Source organism: Cydia fagiglandana, chromosome 20, assembly GCF_963556715.1.
Source record: "Cydia fagiglandana chromosome 20, ilCydFagi1.1, whole genome shotgun sequence".
NCBI classification, from domain to species: Eukaryota; Metazoa; Arthropoda; class Insecta; order Lepidoptera; family Tortricidae; genus Cydia; species Cydia fagiglandana.
In genome coordinates this window covers 3,642,389-3,660,232 of record NC_085951.1, presented here as the reverse complement: position 1 = coordinate 3,660,232, position 17,844 = coordinate 3,642,389, and the positions used below count along the sequence as shown (strand labels likewise).

General features: G+C 41.7%; 1 protein-coding gene across 1 annotated transcript; it reads right to left on the bottom strand.

The window, feature by feature from the left end:
• Positions 1–273: 273 nt before the first annotated feature.
• Positions 274–17,624, bottom strand: LOC134674845 (uncharacterized). Its single transcript, XM_063533000.1, has 4 exons — positions 16,538–17,624; positions 15,651–16,072; positions 2,999–3,453; positions 274–523 (listed from the first exon to the last, which is right to left on the bottom strand). The coding sequence occupies exons 1-4, from the start codon at positions 17,622–17,624 to the stop codon at positions 274–276; spliced, it is 2,214 nt and encodes a 737-aa protein (XP_063389070.1).
• Between the last annotated feature and the right edge of the window lie 220 nt (positions 17,625–17,844).

The following is a 17,844-nucleotide window of genomic DNA, read 5'->3' as shown; positions in this document are numbered from 1 at the left end:
CAATCTATTCAGTCACAACAACAGAATCCGTACACTAGCAAGTTATTTTTGTTCACACAGTTTGGGGGTTCAAACCCAATAATCACTAAACTTAATCTACCGTTATTCATTAATTATTCACAAAATAAACAAAACTCTTCGAGAGCGCGGTGAGGCGTCGTGTGTCGAGACAAGACAGAGCCGCGCTCGCCATGATGCTACGCGGGAGCGGGACGGCAACTCTGCGTCTGCGTTAGGTTAGAACGAGACGGATGGCCATAGCTTCCGCTCTACTTAATTACTATATCGCGCCGGGAGTTGTCCACGAGTGGCGCGCTTTACTCGGTTTGCTATATGCTCCCCCTCTAGTCCTGGAGAACGCCCCCGCTCCTGGACTAGTACCCTATCATTCCTATCAGCCTTAGCTGGACGTCCGCGATTCCTCTTAGGAATAACAGGTCGTGGGGTATCGCCATCGTTACCTTGGTAACGGGTAAGGTCCTGAGTGTGGTATCTACCGAGAGAAATATCCGGTTGGTCGGTGCTAGCGATTGTGTACGTCGTAGGACTAAGCTTCTCTGTTATGACGTACGGTCCATCGCGACGTGGGAGAAACTTAGCAGTTACATCCTTCGATGTATTACTCAGCAGATGCGACTTAAGGAGGACTAAGTCACCTACCTCAAATTCATCTGAAGGTCGGCGCGACGTATCGGCATACTGCTTTGCTTTATCCTGTTGGACCTCCACACGTTCCCGAATACCTGATAAGGAGTTTAAAAATGATCGGAGATACGGAGTTATCTGTGGGACAAAGTTATCTTTATCCAAGATGGCACGTAGGTCATGGATGACCTCTGTGGGTGACCGCATTTCCCTCCCGAATGTTAAATAAGCGGGTGATTTACCTGTGGTGCGGCATCTTGCACTGTTCAAGGCGAACCGTATCACCGGTAACTTCCGTGGCCAAGAAGTGTGGTCTTCTTCCACGAGCTGTGCTAACATCGCTTTCATGTCTCGATTTTTGCGTTCCGCAGGGTTGGCTTCTGGGTGGTATAACGGGGCGAGATTTTGTTTTATCCCTAGAGCTGCCATGCACTGACGCATAACTGCGGATACGAACTGGACACCATTGTCGGAAATGACTCTACGTGGTAGACCAAAACGCATAAAGTACTCCTCGACGAGAATCACCGCACAAGCTTCAGCGGTGGCGTCCTTGAGTGCGTATAGCTCTGTCCACCGGGTAGCAGTGTCCTCGACGAGGAAAATCCACCTCTCCCCCTGGTCTCCTGGTGGCAAAGGACCGAATAAATCCATGGCCAGCACTTCATTGCGCTGGTTCATGAGCGGTGTCTGCAAAAGACCTGGAGGCTTGGTATTTGTGGCTTTGTAGCGTTGACAGTGTATGCAGGCTTTGACATAATCAGTGATTATTCTCCGCATACCTGTAAAGTAGTACAGCTGGGCAACCTTCTGATACGTACGATCGACGCCAGGGTGTCCGGCTACCGGCGAGTCGTGGCATTCCTTTATAATCTCCGCTCTGAGACTACTGGGTATCACGAGCTGTGGGGTCTCACTATCTGAATCGGGGTTGTACCTGTATAGTACCCCTTGATCCATTAAGTAGCCGCGCTCCGTCCATCGTCGAGATGCCACCTCGTCGGAACCCTCGATTTCTTTGATAATCTTCTCCACCTCGGGGTCAGCGAGCTGTTCCCGCCTCAACTCTGCTGGATTCTTCTTTGGTAGGTCGACCACGACCGAGCAGATTCCGCAGTCCTCACGGGAGTCCCCGGAGCAGACTGGCCTACTCAGCGTGTCGGCTACCACGTTCGCCTTCCCCGGAGTGTATTCGAAACGGATATCAAAGGCCTGGAGTCTAAGGGCCCAACGTACCAACCTCCCTGCTGGTGACTTCAGTGACAGCAGCCAACGGAGGGGCTGGTAGTCACTGCCAATGACGACCGGCTGGCCGTCCAGGTAGGGTCGAAAACGCTCTACCGCCCACACCACTGCGAGAGCTTCCCTTTCCGTAGTGGAGTAGTTCCGCTCCGCTGCGTTAAGAAGGCGACTGGCGTACTCTATAGGTCGCTCTTCGTTCCAGTCACCTTGAAGTAAGACCGCTCCAAGGGCGTAATTGCTCGAATCTGTCCTGAGAATAAAAGGACGACTGAAGTCAGCTTGAACCAAAATTGGAGCTGTGGTCAGAAGGCGCTTCAGCTCAAGGAATGCTTGAGTCTGCTCTGATCCCCAGATCCAGACTTGATTTTTCCTAGTTAGGCGTGTCAGTGGTTCGGAAACCTTAGAGAAGTTTGGTATAAACTTCCTAAACCACGAGCACGTTTGTAGAAAGGTTCGCAGATGCTTCAAGGTACCTGGTTCCTTCATCTCGAGTACAGCACTCACCTTATCAGGATCGGTGGAAACGCCTTGTTGCGTTATGACGTGGCCGAGGTACCTAACGCTTTCACGCGCGAAAGCGCACTTTTCCCTGTTGACATGGAGGTTGAACTCGGCCAAGCGTTTGAAAACTGCCTCGAGGTCTTGTAAGTGACGTTGATAACCTTCCGAGATCACTAGAAGGTCGTCTAAGTAAGCTAAGACAGTTACGTCTTTTAATGCTGAGCAGGAACGTAAGCGGTCGATCAGCCGTTGAAACGTCGCCGGGGCATTTTTCAGGCCAAATGGCATACGCTTAAAGCGGAAGGTACCTAAAGGACACACAAATGAGCTTTTGTCCCTGTCCGCCTCTCTTAACATTACCTGCCAGTACGATGAACGAAGGTCAAGGGTGCTCATGTAGCAATCTCGCTTCGTATTCTGCAACAAGTCATCGATGCGTGGCATCGGGTAGGTATCGGACTTGGTAATTGCATTCAAACGACGGTAGTCCACACAGAACCGGATCTCACCATTCGCCTTCGGCACCATCAGAGCTGGTGAACTCCAAGCTGACTCACATTCTTCAATGATATCGTCTTTTAACATCTTATCAATCTCCTTCTTCATCAACTCCTTCTTGGCTGGATTGAGTCGATAAGGCGGTACTGCTATAGGAGGATGCTCACCTGTTTCTATCCGATGCTCAGCGTAAGGGGTCGGAGCTCCCCCTGGTGTGAAGACGTGTGCGTGCCTAGTAAGAACGCCAGCGAGCGCTTGACGCTCAGCTGGTGTAAGATGACTTCCCTCGTCAGCCCGTAGGACGTTTGTGGCAGCACAGGTTACACTGGGCGAAGTAGGCTCGAAACACAGTTTATACTGAACGGTGCGGTTCCTGCTAAAACACCATAACAACTCGAGGAAATCAATATCTACCCCGGCAGCAGTAAGAAAATCGATGCCTAACAACGTTTCATTATTAGTCGCGTAAGGGAAAATTATGAACGGAATTTTAACGATTTCCTGTTCTAATCGCACCTCTAATACAGTAACTAGTACTTCCATTGTACGCGACACCCCATCAGCAAGGGGGTGTATTCGAGAACGGACATTTGACGTATCAGGGGGATATCCAGTTGATGCGGATAAATCATGACTTGTGGAATCGCGTACAATCACCACCTGTCAGTGAACTCTATCCACACTAGAGGTGGGGGTGTTGTACTGAAATAGTTTTTGGGACAGGTTTTTCCTAATGGACGACGTTTTGTTTGTCGAGTATTTAAAAGCACGGACTCTATTTTTCGAAATATAACAAATATGAAGTTGCCAACACCTCGTACCTCCATTCTTATTTTTACTTTAAGTAAAATATTTTTTTGTTAACAGACAGTCGTCTGGGTGTCTGTTGGATCAAAAAATAATGGAAATAATTTTTACATTGTTAATATGTCATTTGATTAATGGCCTTGACTCAAAACGTCACGATACGTCAGATCAGACTAATGAAAAGTCGATATTTGCATAAATAACCCTTATTTGTAAGTCGCTTAAGTACGGTAAACACGTAAATTGCCTATTTGGGGTGGTACACGTAAAACTGGTATTTTCATAGAAACGTACTTTTGGTACGCATTTTGCCAACGTGTCCCAGCTCTAGTTAGGATCACAATGTATCGCAAGTTGTTACATTTGACAACTTGTGATCGTAACTGTCAATGAAACTAGACTTTTTTGTCGATGGGTATGGCTGCCATATTTGGATTTATGACATTCAAAAGGGGATCCTACGACATAGAGTAAACTGCATACTTATTTTTCTACAATACTTTGATTCTTCTACTGGACGCAAGATGGAGTTAGCAGTCAAATTTCGATCTTGGCGTTATAAAAGTAAACCGCAAGAACATGAAATGCAGTTGCGTGGGTGTAGATCTATCATGAAACGAACATGTGACAATTGTCTATGATTAAAAAAATAATTGACAAATAATAATATAAAGCGATACAATTCAAAATGGCAGAAAGAAAACAGATTTATTATAAACATACTTACAAATCATATAGGTAAAAAGTATAATTTTTAAACCAATGGTCGTGGGTCCTAACCCCGGCTATTAACAATGACTTTGTTGTAACTATCTTAACCAATTGCTTTTCTGTGAAGTAAAATAATTATCATGAGGAAGATGGAGTAGCCACAATAAGGTATATATTTTTCCCCTCTGGGTTAGATGGCAGGGAGAGATAGTGGAGAAAGCGGCAAAATAAGCATTTATTGTGTTGTTAAAAGCCCTAAGCCATGAGCCAGGGTATGTGAGGTGCATGATTACTTGATTAGGGGCTAAACTCTGGAAAACCGGACCTTCGGCGACTAGCTGCCAACTTTCCCAACTCACTTTTACATCAGCTCCTTTGATTAATAAATTCAGGTAAAATTCGTAAGAACTAAGTGCCTGAGGTGCCATTCTCTACATTGGACGCTATGCCTAATTAGTTGTTATTGATGTTGAATTTTCAGTGGCATATAAGACACCGGTCGTATAACGACTTAGAAATTTGGATGTTTTCAGTTTGAATGAATAGCAAACTGGAGAGTTTTTGATTAATTTAAAACTTATTATTTTAGGTATTTTGTGACGAAAGGTCTTCACAGACATCGACAGAAAATCGGGAAAGCCCGGCCAGATGCGTCAGACCACGCAAAATGGAGGATTCCATGCCTACTTGTCTTCTTCTACCATGTATAGGTATCCATAATAAAATTATGTCATTAAAATACCGTTTCTTCGCAGCACTACACTTCAGTCCTTTTATTAGAATATGTAAATAATTTTGTTCTGTGAAACTTATTTTGTGTTACGAGGCTTACGAGTTACTTTGACCTACTCGTATTTTGCCACCTTAATAATAGTAGCCTCGAATTGGTTGTTATTTGTGGCTTTCCATAAAATAAGGGTACGTCTTTATGCTTCAAATGCAATAAGGACGTTTTCATCTGAAATTCCAATAGAACTTGGAAATTCCAGAAGCCACATTTTTACAAGCTTTTATGTAGTTTCACTTTCACCTGCCCCGTTGTTTGTTTGTATCAATCAAATCTAAATACCCACTTCCCGGGTGTTCAATTAAGCTGAAAATTTGCATGCAATAAGTAATCAAGTTTTCACAGATGTTTCGAATAAATATAGTTTTTTCAAAGGTTGTCTCCTTTCAATCATAGACAGAGACAATCATACAATCTTTGTCTTACACTTTACACTAGTACTAGCACCCAAAAGAAAAGGACGACTATAGATTTCCCGGTTCTTACTGACTGACAAATTGGTTTGACCAACTACTTATATAACATTGATGGATCAAGGCGGTTTGTTTACAGCCTGCCGCGAAACCCGAAAAGCGATATTTCTTTATCTGCCACTCTATCGCTCGGATATGCAAGAGTGATAGAGTGGCAGTTAACGAATTTGGAATTTCGTGTTTCACCGTAGGCCCTTTGTTTGTGGTAATTTTTCCCAAAAGACGAATAGAAGTACGCACGATAAACGCCAAAAAGTTGCTATTTAAATGCTTATCATATTAATTTAAATCGTCGTTGGTGGTTCTTGCTTGTGTGAGTTATATAGATGGTCAAGCAAATCTTTTCAGTTATAAAAGGCGCGAAATTCAAATTTTCTATGAGTCGATATCCCTTCGCGCGTACATTTTTCAAATTTGCCGCCTTTTTCTACTGACAAAATCTGCTTGACCAACTATAAATGTCACTGTACCTTCACCTGCGGACTCAACCTTCACGTTATATTTTTTTTTTCAATGTTCACGCTGTCATAGTAACGAAAATAATAAACACGTCAATCGAAGTCAAGAAATTTATATCCAAGAAAAAAATGCATATTATATAAAAAAACTATGAAAAAGGAAAATATTATACAATGTTATGTAAAGAGCTTTATTTTCATATGACCCAAGACTTAGTCGAAGATTTCAGAAACCAATATCCAGCAAGCACCGTCTGGCTCTCTGCTTGTAAGATATGGAAATACAATGCACGTACCTACATATAAATATGTGTAATCATGTGCCGAAGCATATTATTAAGAGGCAAGGGGATGTCCGGTTCTCCATACAAACGTAGTCGCAATTTTCCTCTCTGGATATTGATATTATGGAATATGGAATATCAAAAAACTGACAGTGCTCAATGCATTCTGCTACATTCTTCAAATTTAGATTTCAGCTTTCAGGTTTTGGCATTATTTTCTTCCATCAATCTCACGTTCTTCAGTGTTCATGTGTACAGATTTGTTCAGTTTCAGCACAGATTATAGTTACTTTATGGTTTCAGGAACGCGTGAAAAACGAAAGTTTAAAAGATAATAAATTTACGATGGCTGTGGGAAAGCAACAATAATTTAAAGCATCGATATAAGATAATCATCTATAAACTGTTTTCGGCCATAGCGAATACGTTTACCGCTAAGAATGTCTCAAAGTAAAAAAAAGAAGTAAGTAAATATTAACTGGCGTGTCTCACTCCGCGATTTCGTTGCTTTGCTACAGGTAGCTAAAAGTACGTCCGTTCGGCTCCAATTTTGGGGTTTGCCATAAGCCGCGCGTGGCGCTGTCGCCACCTAGCGGCCATATCTGTGCTGATCGTAACAGACGCGTTTTGTTAGAGAGTGAGTCTTCTGTACTTAGTACTATTATTTATTCTGTGATTAAGCTCATAAGTACACTAAGGTAGAATTGTCCGTCTATCCGTCCATATGCCACAGCAATTTTACTCAAAAACTATATTATAATGAAATTTGGAAAGTAGGTATTTTTAATTTTGTAAGCCACTACTTACTCGTAGGTTAGAATTTCAACCGGTTGGCGGTGGTGAACCGATTTGGATTTTTTTTTAAAGTATAGGTATCCCGTTTTTATCAAATCCCAGTTCTGATGATGGGTCCATCCGAACTCCTCGAATCTTATAAGTAGGCATACATATAGCGATTTTTGTGTTTTCATCAATAAAGCAAGTATTTACGTTCAAAAAAAGTGACATTTAGTGAAGTGGATCTACTCATAGGAGGTTTGTTTTTAGGGTTCCGTACGTCAAAAAGAAAAAAAACGGAGCCCTTATAGGATCATTCGTGCGTCTGTCTGTCCGTCTGTCTGTCCGTCTGTCACAGCCTATTTGCTCCAAAACTACTGGACCAATTAAGTTGAAATTTGGTACACATATGTAAATTAGTAGTAGTTTTTTTTTTATAATTTTAAAATACATTTATTCGAAGTTATTTAAGAAAATAGCCTAAAAGTTATTTATCTCCGAAACTACTAAGTCTAAAATTTTGAAATACAAAAAATACACAAAATATAAATACATAAAATCTTCACTTGTAGATGACAGGAAAACCTATTAGAAATGTGCAGTCAAGCGTGAGTCGGACTTATGTACGGAACCCTAGAAACGCGAGTCCGACTCGCACTTGGCCGGTTTTTTTAAATTACGTGTAGGTATGTTAGTAAGTAGATTTTTTGGTACTAGAAATAATATTAGTATATATATAGGTATACATACTTAACTTAATAGTTTTTCTTTCACCTATGTAAGTAATATGTAAAAGGGACCGAAATATGTAATAAGAGGTGTAAAGTAAATACGAGTATTACTATACGATATGTCCAAACAAAGATCGCTATGATCAGTACAAGTTATTTTTTTAGGTCCCGTACCTCAAAAGGAAAAAACGGGACCCTTTAAGGATCAATTCGTTATCCGTCCGTCTATCCGTCTGTCCGTCTGTCTGTCTATCCGTCCGTCTGTCTGTCTGTCAAGTCAAGGCCCTTTATCTCGGGAACGGGTGTAGGTATCGAGTTGAAGAGGAATAAAGTTAATACGATTATTACTTACTATAAAGTACTCGTATGTCTAAAGAAAGAACGCTATGATAAGCAGAAAGTAATTCTTTAGGTTTCCGTACTTCATAAGGAAAAAACAGGACACTTTTAGGATCACTTTATTGTCCGTCTGTCCGTCCGTCCGTCCGTCTGTCCGTCTATCCGTCTGTGCATCCGTCCGTCTGTCCATCTTTCTACCTATCTCTGTGAATGATCATTCCGTAAGAATTTATTCCTAACTGGTCTAATCTTACAGACATAATACATTTAAATTTGTTGTTGAATCATATGATGATCAAGCATTCAGATTAAATAAAATGAGTGATATTTAATGAAGTGGAACTGCTGATGAAGACCAGCTGGAACACCCTAACGACGCGTATTTCACGTTTGGCAATATGTCTTCTTCGTTATGTTTAATCTGCAAGTTATTTTTAAGCATCATTTTAGTCGAGACCTATTTCTGGTGATGGGTTCCAGAAAGAATAGACGAAACTTTTCAAATATTTTATATACATATAGGTACTTATAGTATATTTTTACATTTGCATTTAAAGAGTGCTATTTGGTGAATGGAACTTTTTCATGAAGACCAGAAAGTAACTTCTCCATGACAAGTATTTAATAGGTGTTTCGGCTTAGGCTTTTAATTATTTATTATTTATACCCTCCCGGGCGGAAGAGAGGGAGGAAGAGAACTGACCACAGCGAGTATAGAATCACTCCACCTTATAAAACCAAGTCCCCCGCCGCGCTGTTTGTGTGTATGTATGTTCGCGATAGACCCAAAAACTACAGATCGGATTATCATGCGGTTTTCATCTATCAACAGAGTGATTCTTGAGGAAGATTTAGGTGTATAATCTGTTAAGGTTTTGTGTAACCCGTGCGAAGCCGGGGCGGGTCGCGGGGTTGCATGGTACTAACCAATATGGCGTAGTGGTATCGTCTTGGGTCGTCCTATTCGTTTTTCGCCAAGTTCTTAAATTAGTCCTATTTTGCTTTCGTCACGCATTCTACATTGAAAGCCACCGACGATTGTGACGAATGTAGAATGGGTGACGAAAGCAGAATAGGACTAATTTAAGAACTTGACGAAAAACGAATGGGACAACCCAAGACGATACCGGCGTAGTTGGTGTTCATTATACGTAGGTTTAGGAACTTGTCGCTTTTTTAAAATTTAATTTCCAAAATATCGATCCTAGAAGAAAAATTGTGAGGACCAAACTTGTAGAGAATCAAATTTCCTACAATTTTTGTCCTCACGGTTTTACTGTAAAATCAAAAATGCCCGAGTTATTCAAGAAAAACCGTTTTTTGAATATACACAGAAGCCTGATTCAGTCTACTTTTTGAATTTATACTCCCTTGACCCCCCCGAGGGACCTACGAAAAAAAATCCAAGAACTGATTATTCACAGGTCAAAATCTATAATGACTGAACTAAGATACCTACAAAGCAGGTGTTATTGGCCCGTCTTTATACACCTGTATCCTGTATATAGTTATACAAACAACCTACGGAACATTTTATTTAATTAGATGGGTGATGGGAGGATATTTGACCTTACAAATGACTGTGCTCAAACATTTCCGAAACATATCGAACGTTTTAGTTGCAGTTTTCAGTAGTGTAAAATAATTGGTATATTTATCGTACCTCGTGTTATAAATGTAAATATAATATATTATTTTTTAGGTTCAATATACTGGCATTGGTTTCACCAAGAACGATGAGCGAGAAGCGATTAGAGCTAGAAAACTGGAAACGAGTTGGGGCGTCCGGCTGCGACCGAAGCGAGTTTTTGAATGCGAGTTTGACGTTTTAAACACCGTATTTAAGGTTAATAAGGTCTACAAGCTTCGAGAAGGAGGTCAACCGCCGAATCCAACTCGGTTGGGCAGCGTTCGGGAAACTACGTAATGTCTTTTCGTCCGACATACCTCAGTGCCTCAAGACGAAAGTCTTTAATCAATGTGTGTTACCAAGTGATTACTTACGGCTCCGAAACGTGGTCTTTCACTATCGGCCTCATCTCAAAATTCAAAGTCGCTCAACGAGCTATGGAGAGGGCTATGCTCGGAGTTTCTCTGCGTGATCGAATCAGAAATGAGGAGATCCGTAGACGAACTAAAGTCACCGACATAGCCCACCGGATTAGCAGGCTGAAGTGGCAATGGGCAGGCCACATTGCGCGCAGAGAAGATGGCCGATGGAGTCGAAAAGTGCTCGAGTGGAGACCACGGACTAGCAAACGCAGCGTAGGACGTCCACCCACAAGATGGACGGACGACCTTGTTAAGGCCGCCGGAAGACGCTGGATGCGGATCGCTTCCAACCGGTACGAGTGGAGGTCCAAGGGGGAGGCCTATGTTCAGCAGTGGACGTCTTATGGCTGAGATGATGATAATGATGATGAAGGTCTACAAGCAAATATCAGCCTTCGTGAATTAAGTATTGTAACCTTAGTCACAGAATAGTAGTACAGTGGAACCTCGATAGCACGGATCTCAAGGGAAACGCCAAAACTTCGTGTTAACGAGGTTTTATCTTATAGAGTGCATCGACTTAGAGAGGTTCTTGTAGGTTTTTGTTAGTCTTAAAAACACATTAAAATTCGTGTTAGGCAGGTGATTATACATAGACACGTAAAAATACAGTTTCTTTTTTTTTGAGTTACAGAGGTTCGTTAGTAATATCGATATACATGTGGTAAAACAATACGACTATTTTTTCTAGTTGCATGGTCTCTCCGACCGCCAAGCGAACATCGCTTAGCGAGTACCTACCGCTAAGCGACTTTATCGTTGACAGCTTTTATCGCTGCGAGTAAAGAGTGCAAAGAGAGTCCTCGCCGGCAATGTGAACAGCCAGCGATCAACTATTAATATAGGTACCTATCTATTGTCTTTTACCGACACGGAATCTCTATCTTATCGCTTACACGCCCTTGGTGCTTGGACTAGTGCATATCCATACTTAATATTATAAAATTTATAAAGGCGAAAGTGTGGCTGTCTGTTTGTCTGTCTTGTCTGTTACCTCTTCACGCTTAAGCCACTGAACCGATTTATTTGAAATATGTAATATATAGAGATTGTCTGAGTCCCGAAGAAGGACATAGGATAGTTTTTATTCCAGAAATCATCCCTTAAAGGGGTGGAACTTTGTATGGGGACTTAACACAAACTGGACAACAAACTTTGTCAATAGGAACTGTCCCGCCCGTGCGGTGTAGCACCGGCGCTGGTGCACGATTTAGTTGGGTACCTACATAGAGATAGTTTGAGTCCCGGGGAATGACAAAGGGTAGTTTTCATTCAAGAAATCACCCTTTAACTGATTGAATAAAATAATTCCATGCTGAAGAAGTCGCGGGGAAAAGCTAGTATATATATAACAGAGATGAGCCACTGAAAATATTATTGATACACAATTATGTAGACACCTAACCTATTTTATATTAAGTAAGGATATATTATTATCACTGCCAAAATAAGGTTAAAGGTGCCGCCCTGTAGTAGTAGAAGGTATTGTGTTGTGATAAATATTTTTTTCTTTCATATATATACTATGGACATTCCTCGATGGCACCAAGTTGCAACCAGAAAGCGATGATCACACGGCAAATCAAATTCTGAAGACTATAGCAGCCACGTCAAAGGAAGATATACCTACCTATTCAAAGAATGTTTATTGATCCTATTTGAAAGCAATCCTACAATCATGATCATACACGCTATATTTGTTAAGATTGTTGTTATTTAATTACCCTGTGATTAATAATTTAATTTAATTTATTTACCTAAGGCCAACAAAAGATCAATTTCGTCATTTAAATTTAAATCTTACAACAAATGTTAGTAGGATACACGCACAAACTTATTAACTAACTACATATTTACAGATGATGGTGTAATAACAACAATTTTGACAAATTTGGCGTGTATGACCATAATTGTAGGATTGCTTTCAAATAGGATGCCATATACAGGGTGGCAAGATAAGTCGGGCCCTGGAGGGAAACTACCTTAAATCCTTGAGCTGGCTCATTTTACTTTAAAGGAGACATTCCTTTATTTTTAAAAAGAAACAAAACTTGGTACAAAACAAAATTTTTATGGTAGTCTCATTGCGGCCTTTGTATTAGAAAAATAATAATCCAACCAAAATTTCGGGTCGACAATTGAGTCCAGGCCTGCTACCAAAACCTGATGTCCTATTTAAGGTGAGGCGGCACTAAACATAGGTCTACTCGTGCATGGAATACTGCTGCCACTGGCTATCAAATCTGCTGCAGACTTTTTTGGTCCGACTATCAGCTGGCAGCCCTGGACTCGATAGAGCGCCGGGCTCATATACTTTTTGGCGATGGCTGTCAAATCAAAGTTACAAAGCCTCGATCATATCATCGCCGACGAGTTACATGTCTATCGGTGTTCTATCGGATATATTCTAGGGAGTGCGCAAAAGAATGTGTTATTCCCACTAGTTACCACCAAGTTCTTACCAGTGGTAACTACTGGGCATTTTTTCCCACCTTTTACCACTGGTAAAAAAAAATCCCACTAGTTACCACCAACTCGGCTTGGTGGTAACTACTGGGAATTTTTATTCCCAGTAGTTACCACCAAAATATTGTTAGAATTCAATACTAATAAAAACAGTATAAATAGTTTAGTATACATGTAGCGTGCTGAAATAAATAATTATGTGTCGGTTACTGGCGTATATGGCGGTCGGATACTTATCCATACCCCGAAGGTAACGGAATTCAACAAAAACACGGTGTATAGAGATGACACGGGGGAGGGGCTAAACGACCGAACCAGATGCACTTATGGCAATTTCAGTAGGAGTAGCAGAGAAAGCGGTATTATTGCTTGTCCTTGTCACAGTCTCACTTTTTGTTTGTTCCCCACCAACATTTATTTATATGGTTTATGGTGGGCAACAAATAACCCGACCGAATTACGTAGATTGTTTTTGGTATGTTGTCAGGAATGTTAAAACGTGTTTTTAATATTGTCGCTTTGCGAATGTTTTATCCCTCACGGAGGCACGCGTATAGCTCATCTATGTACCTAATACTAGGTCTATGTCGGACGTCCAGGCGGGAGGAGCAAAGCGACTGTACCCGTTCGTTGTTAATATTCTATAGTTGGTCAAGCAGATCTTGTCAGTAGAAAAAGGCGGCAAATTTGAAAAATGTAGGCACGAAGGGATATCGTCTCATAGAAAATTTGAATTTCGCGCCTTTTTCTACTGACAAGATTTGCTTGACCATCTATATTTGTCCGCACAAAACGATTTGCCTCATCTTTTTTGTAAGGACGATTAAGGAATGGAATGCGCTCCCGTCATCTGTGTTTCCTGGGAAATTTGACCTCGGTGTCTTTAAAGCAAGAGTGATAGGCTATTATTACTTACTGAGCCGGTAAGCTCCATCATCTTAGGCTCTGTTTTCAATAGAGCCAATCCCCGTTTAGTTTATTATAAAAAATATATATACAAAGAGTACTATTGTATTATTTCAGTAGTTAGTGCCTATACCCAAAGTGCGACATAAAATAGTAGAAATTAAATAAACTGGAACTAAAAATATTCCATACTAAATTGATGCCATTTTTAAGCATTTTACGTCAAAAAAGGGACAGTAACGTAGAAAGTGGCGCCCTCATTTATATTCTACTGGTTTTTGTCACACTGTAATTTGAGGCAGGAAATAGGCAATATTACGCAAAACCCTGCGTAGAGGGCGTTAATCACATCCCATGGCCTACCGCGAAACACGTAAATCGAAATACACGGTGTAACATGAGGAAACCAAATAATTTTAACCACGCATTTCTGAGGTCAAAAGAAGTAAAAAATGTAATATGAGATTAGGTCAATTTCGCCAAAATATTTTTTTTTATTTTGTTTTTTAAATTTTTTTGAATGTATTTGTACATAAAAAATAAATGTTATTGGTAAACTTGTCACTTAAAATTGATTTTTTACATTTTTTTTTCGTAAAACCTACTTTTTGCAAAGTGTTACTTGTCACTTTTTGACATCTATCAATAAGGATATTTAGACTACGTCCCATAGCACCAACATCACCATCAAAAAGGCCTTTTACACTATGTAACAATAAAAAATTGTTTTTTTTTTAAATCAATAATATCTCTGAAACTAGGCGAATATCAAAAAAGTTTATAGGACATTTTTGTCTCTAAATATGATCAGGAATACGCTGTTAAAATTATTCGGTTTGCTCATGTTACACCGTGTATCGTTTTCTGCCTCTATCACTCATGGCCATTCGATCGACAGAGAGGCAGATAACGAAATTTCGATTATCGCGTTTTGCGGTAGCCTATCTGTAAACATAGGTACTGTAAGCAAATCACCTTGATGCATCAATGTCATAGTGAAAACAGTCCAAATAGCGTGGCTACATTCCAAAATTGGTCCGTGAATGTCAAAAACGTACAATGTTTAGTATTAGGATGCCGCCAATCCATTGTAACGGCATCCATTTGGAAGGCTCTTCAGTGGCCTGCTTAACGCTTTGCATAGAAAAGGAAGCTCCGGTAGCTCCGGCGGCCCGGCCACAGCCCGGTCTAACGTGAGTCATCCTAAACTGGAAAATAACCGGAAAAAACTAAATTTTGTGTGTGCGATAAGCATTTGTTTTTTTCCGGGATTTTCATCCCTAATTCCACCCAGTAATAAAAACTGACTTTTCTAAATATGGTTTAATTACAACTTGCGTGAATAGGTATTTTTGAGCGTTCATAGGTGAATGTGTGGAGCGAGCATTATTTGACGTGTAGGTGTGGGTTCAACAAAAAGAACGCTTGTCAATAAGGCGTTCGTGCTGTTAAAATTCAATTAATAATAGCCTTTATCGACCATCAACAGTGTAGTCCCCTTTTGATTTAGGGAAATTGTCACGTATAGTTCCACTACTCGCCGCCGCACCGTGAATAGCGCGTTAGTTCATCTATCGCTCACAAGATGTCATTAATTCCTGTAAACGTATATATTGAAAAAAAAGCTTTACTCTATGCTATAAAATACCCTTTCGCACGTCAAAAACTCCAAGATGGTGCCCAAGCCCATGGACAAAAAAGTCTAGCGATAGTATCCACGCCTGTCAAAATTTGACATTAGCAATCCACAGTTAGGTGACAACCGAACCAAACCGACTTAACCGACCTACCCCGAGTTCAAAGTCATTATAAACCGTATAGTAGTAGTAAAACAAAGTTGATTTTTTCTTACTTATTTTTTCGATCACAAGTTTGCGATAGAACGCGATTCCATTGAACAATGCGATACAATCATCTGTTGATGTGATGTTGATTCGAAATGTCAGTTTTGCACAAGTGGAATAAGGCCCAAGTTTAATGTTGCGCGTTATCGTGCGAAGCGGATGGTTCCGACGCAAGAGAATAGCATATAGCGTGTGTCCCGCGACGCACCGCCTCGCTCCCGTGTCTACCAAACCAGTGCCTTTCACGCCTAAAATCTCTATATTAAAAATCGGTCTTGTCGTTCGACTCACTGTCTCGCAATCCCCATCAACATAAGTCATGTACAGATTTAACAACTCATCGTCAGAAATTTTACTACAGTCCGCGTCAAAAAACATGTCAACTTCCGTAACGCCCCTGCCATTTGAAGGGTTAATGCACTTTGACGCGAACGACGAGTAATCATTATTATTATTGTCACAGGCACGATTATTATTAAATACGCACAAAAGTGGGTTAGGACCGTTTGATATATTAGGCTCGTTTTGTTCACGAGTATCCATCATCGAACCTTTTCGCGCGACTTCACTTGAAATTATTGAATTATTACTAGAACACATCGGAACTATAGTAGAACTAAGCGGTCCGCGGCTGCGAAATTGTTCGTTACATGAATGAGGGTTAGTCGTTTGCAAAGAATGATTAGCACACATAATATTTTTAAAAGCTATAGGTACCAAACAATGTACACATTTCTCGCCTATAGTTATAGTGTTACATGCAGGAATCTTGTTACCACTTGGCCCATCGAATTCATAAGAATTATGAGTAGTGCCACTTTCGACTTTATTATTATACGAAATAGGGCTCAAATTGCTGCATGTGTCAGTCATAGCAAAATAGGGATTTTGCGATCTATCTTTCGACGTGATATTACACGGGTTAAAATCGACACTATAAAAGCTAATATCACTTGTTTCACTGTTAGATGGCACATTTGCACTATTTGGAGAGTTATTCTTAGACGTGGACTCACCTGAGTTCATGAGCTTACGGCATTGGTCTTTGGAGTGTCCAAACCTTCGACAGTACGCACACACGGGTCGCAGCTTTTTCGCGGTCGCGTCCGCGGCGGCGGCGGTGGTGACACTGGTGACTGCAGCGCCGGTGCCTTGCGCGACCGCCGGTTGAGCAGGCGTCGGCGCCGGCGCGCGCGGCTGCGCGAGCGCGGACGATTGCGGCGCCCGGGGCGGCGCGGCCGCGGCGCCGCTGGCATGCGATGTACCCGTACGCGCCGTGGTTGTTGAAGCGGGAGGCGCGCGTTGGTTTGAGGTCACCGTGCGGCTTGAAGCCTGCGACAGTGTTTGTTTCCTCTCCCCCTCGTCGAAAGAATCTTCCACGCTTCGCGCACGGCGGAGTAGCTCTTTAAAAGTTGCGAAGTCTTCCCTCCGTAGCCTCTTCCTTATCCTGCTATTCATGAGTCCGTACGTCATGTCAAGTTGCGCCTTTTCGGAGATATCTCCCTCGGGGAGTCGCGCGAAAAGGGAACGTATTCGCGCCACAAACACGTCGGTGTTTTCCGTTTGCTGTGGCGATGAAAATATCTCTATATATAAGCGATGGGGCGGGCGGCGGTCACCGTAGGCACTTATAAGATTCTCTTTAGCCTGCTGCCATGAAGTAATTTGCTGTTTCACACCCTGCCACCATGTCGCCGCGTTTTCTTTTAGAAGGTACGCCAGACCGCGCAGGACATTTGTATCCGAAACCTGTGCGCATTCACTATAGGCGTCTACTGCGTCAATAAATGCTTCCACTGACTCCTGCGGCTGGCCGGAGAACGTGGTCTTGCAGCCCGTTAACGTTCCTTGACCTTGAGCTGTACACGACGTAGTACGCGACGATACTGATTGTAACAACTCTTTCAGGGCTTCGGTCTGCGATCGCTGTAGCGTCTCTATGATGTTTTGCACATTTTGAGTCGAAAACATATTAATGTCGGACAATGCCGTAGTCACCGCGTCGGCTGTGTCCGCCTCGCGCGCTTCTTCATCACCGCCATTTTGCGGTTCTTCGTCGGTCTCGGGCTCTGTACTGGCCGCTTTTCTCGTTTTCGGCGGCATATCGACACACTCACCAAAGAAATGTACTTTCAACTACACTTTCGAACGAACTTGTTATTATTTCACGTTGGATGCGCCATATATGAGAGGGTTACCTCAGGAGTGATAAAATAATACTGCCGTGTAGGTTATAGTCAATCTATTCAGTCACAACAACAGAATCCGTACACTAGCAAGTTATTTTTGTTCACACAGTTTGGGGGTTCAAACCCAATAATCA

Coding starts and splice junctions, on each gene's coding strand:
- LOC134674845 (XM_063533000.1), bottom strand. CDS start 17,624: ATGCCGCCGAAAACGAGAAAAGCGGCCAGTACAGAGCCCGAGACCGAC. Junction 16,073..16,537: donor CCGTAAGCTCATGAACTCAG/GTGAGTCCACGT, acceptor TCGCGCGAAAAG/GTTCGATGATGGATACTCGT. Junction 3,454..15,650: donor CGATAACGCGCAACATTAAA/CTTGGGCCTTAT, acceptor CGAATACACCCC/CTTGCTGATGGGGTGTCGCG.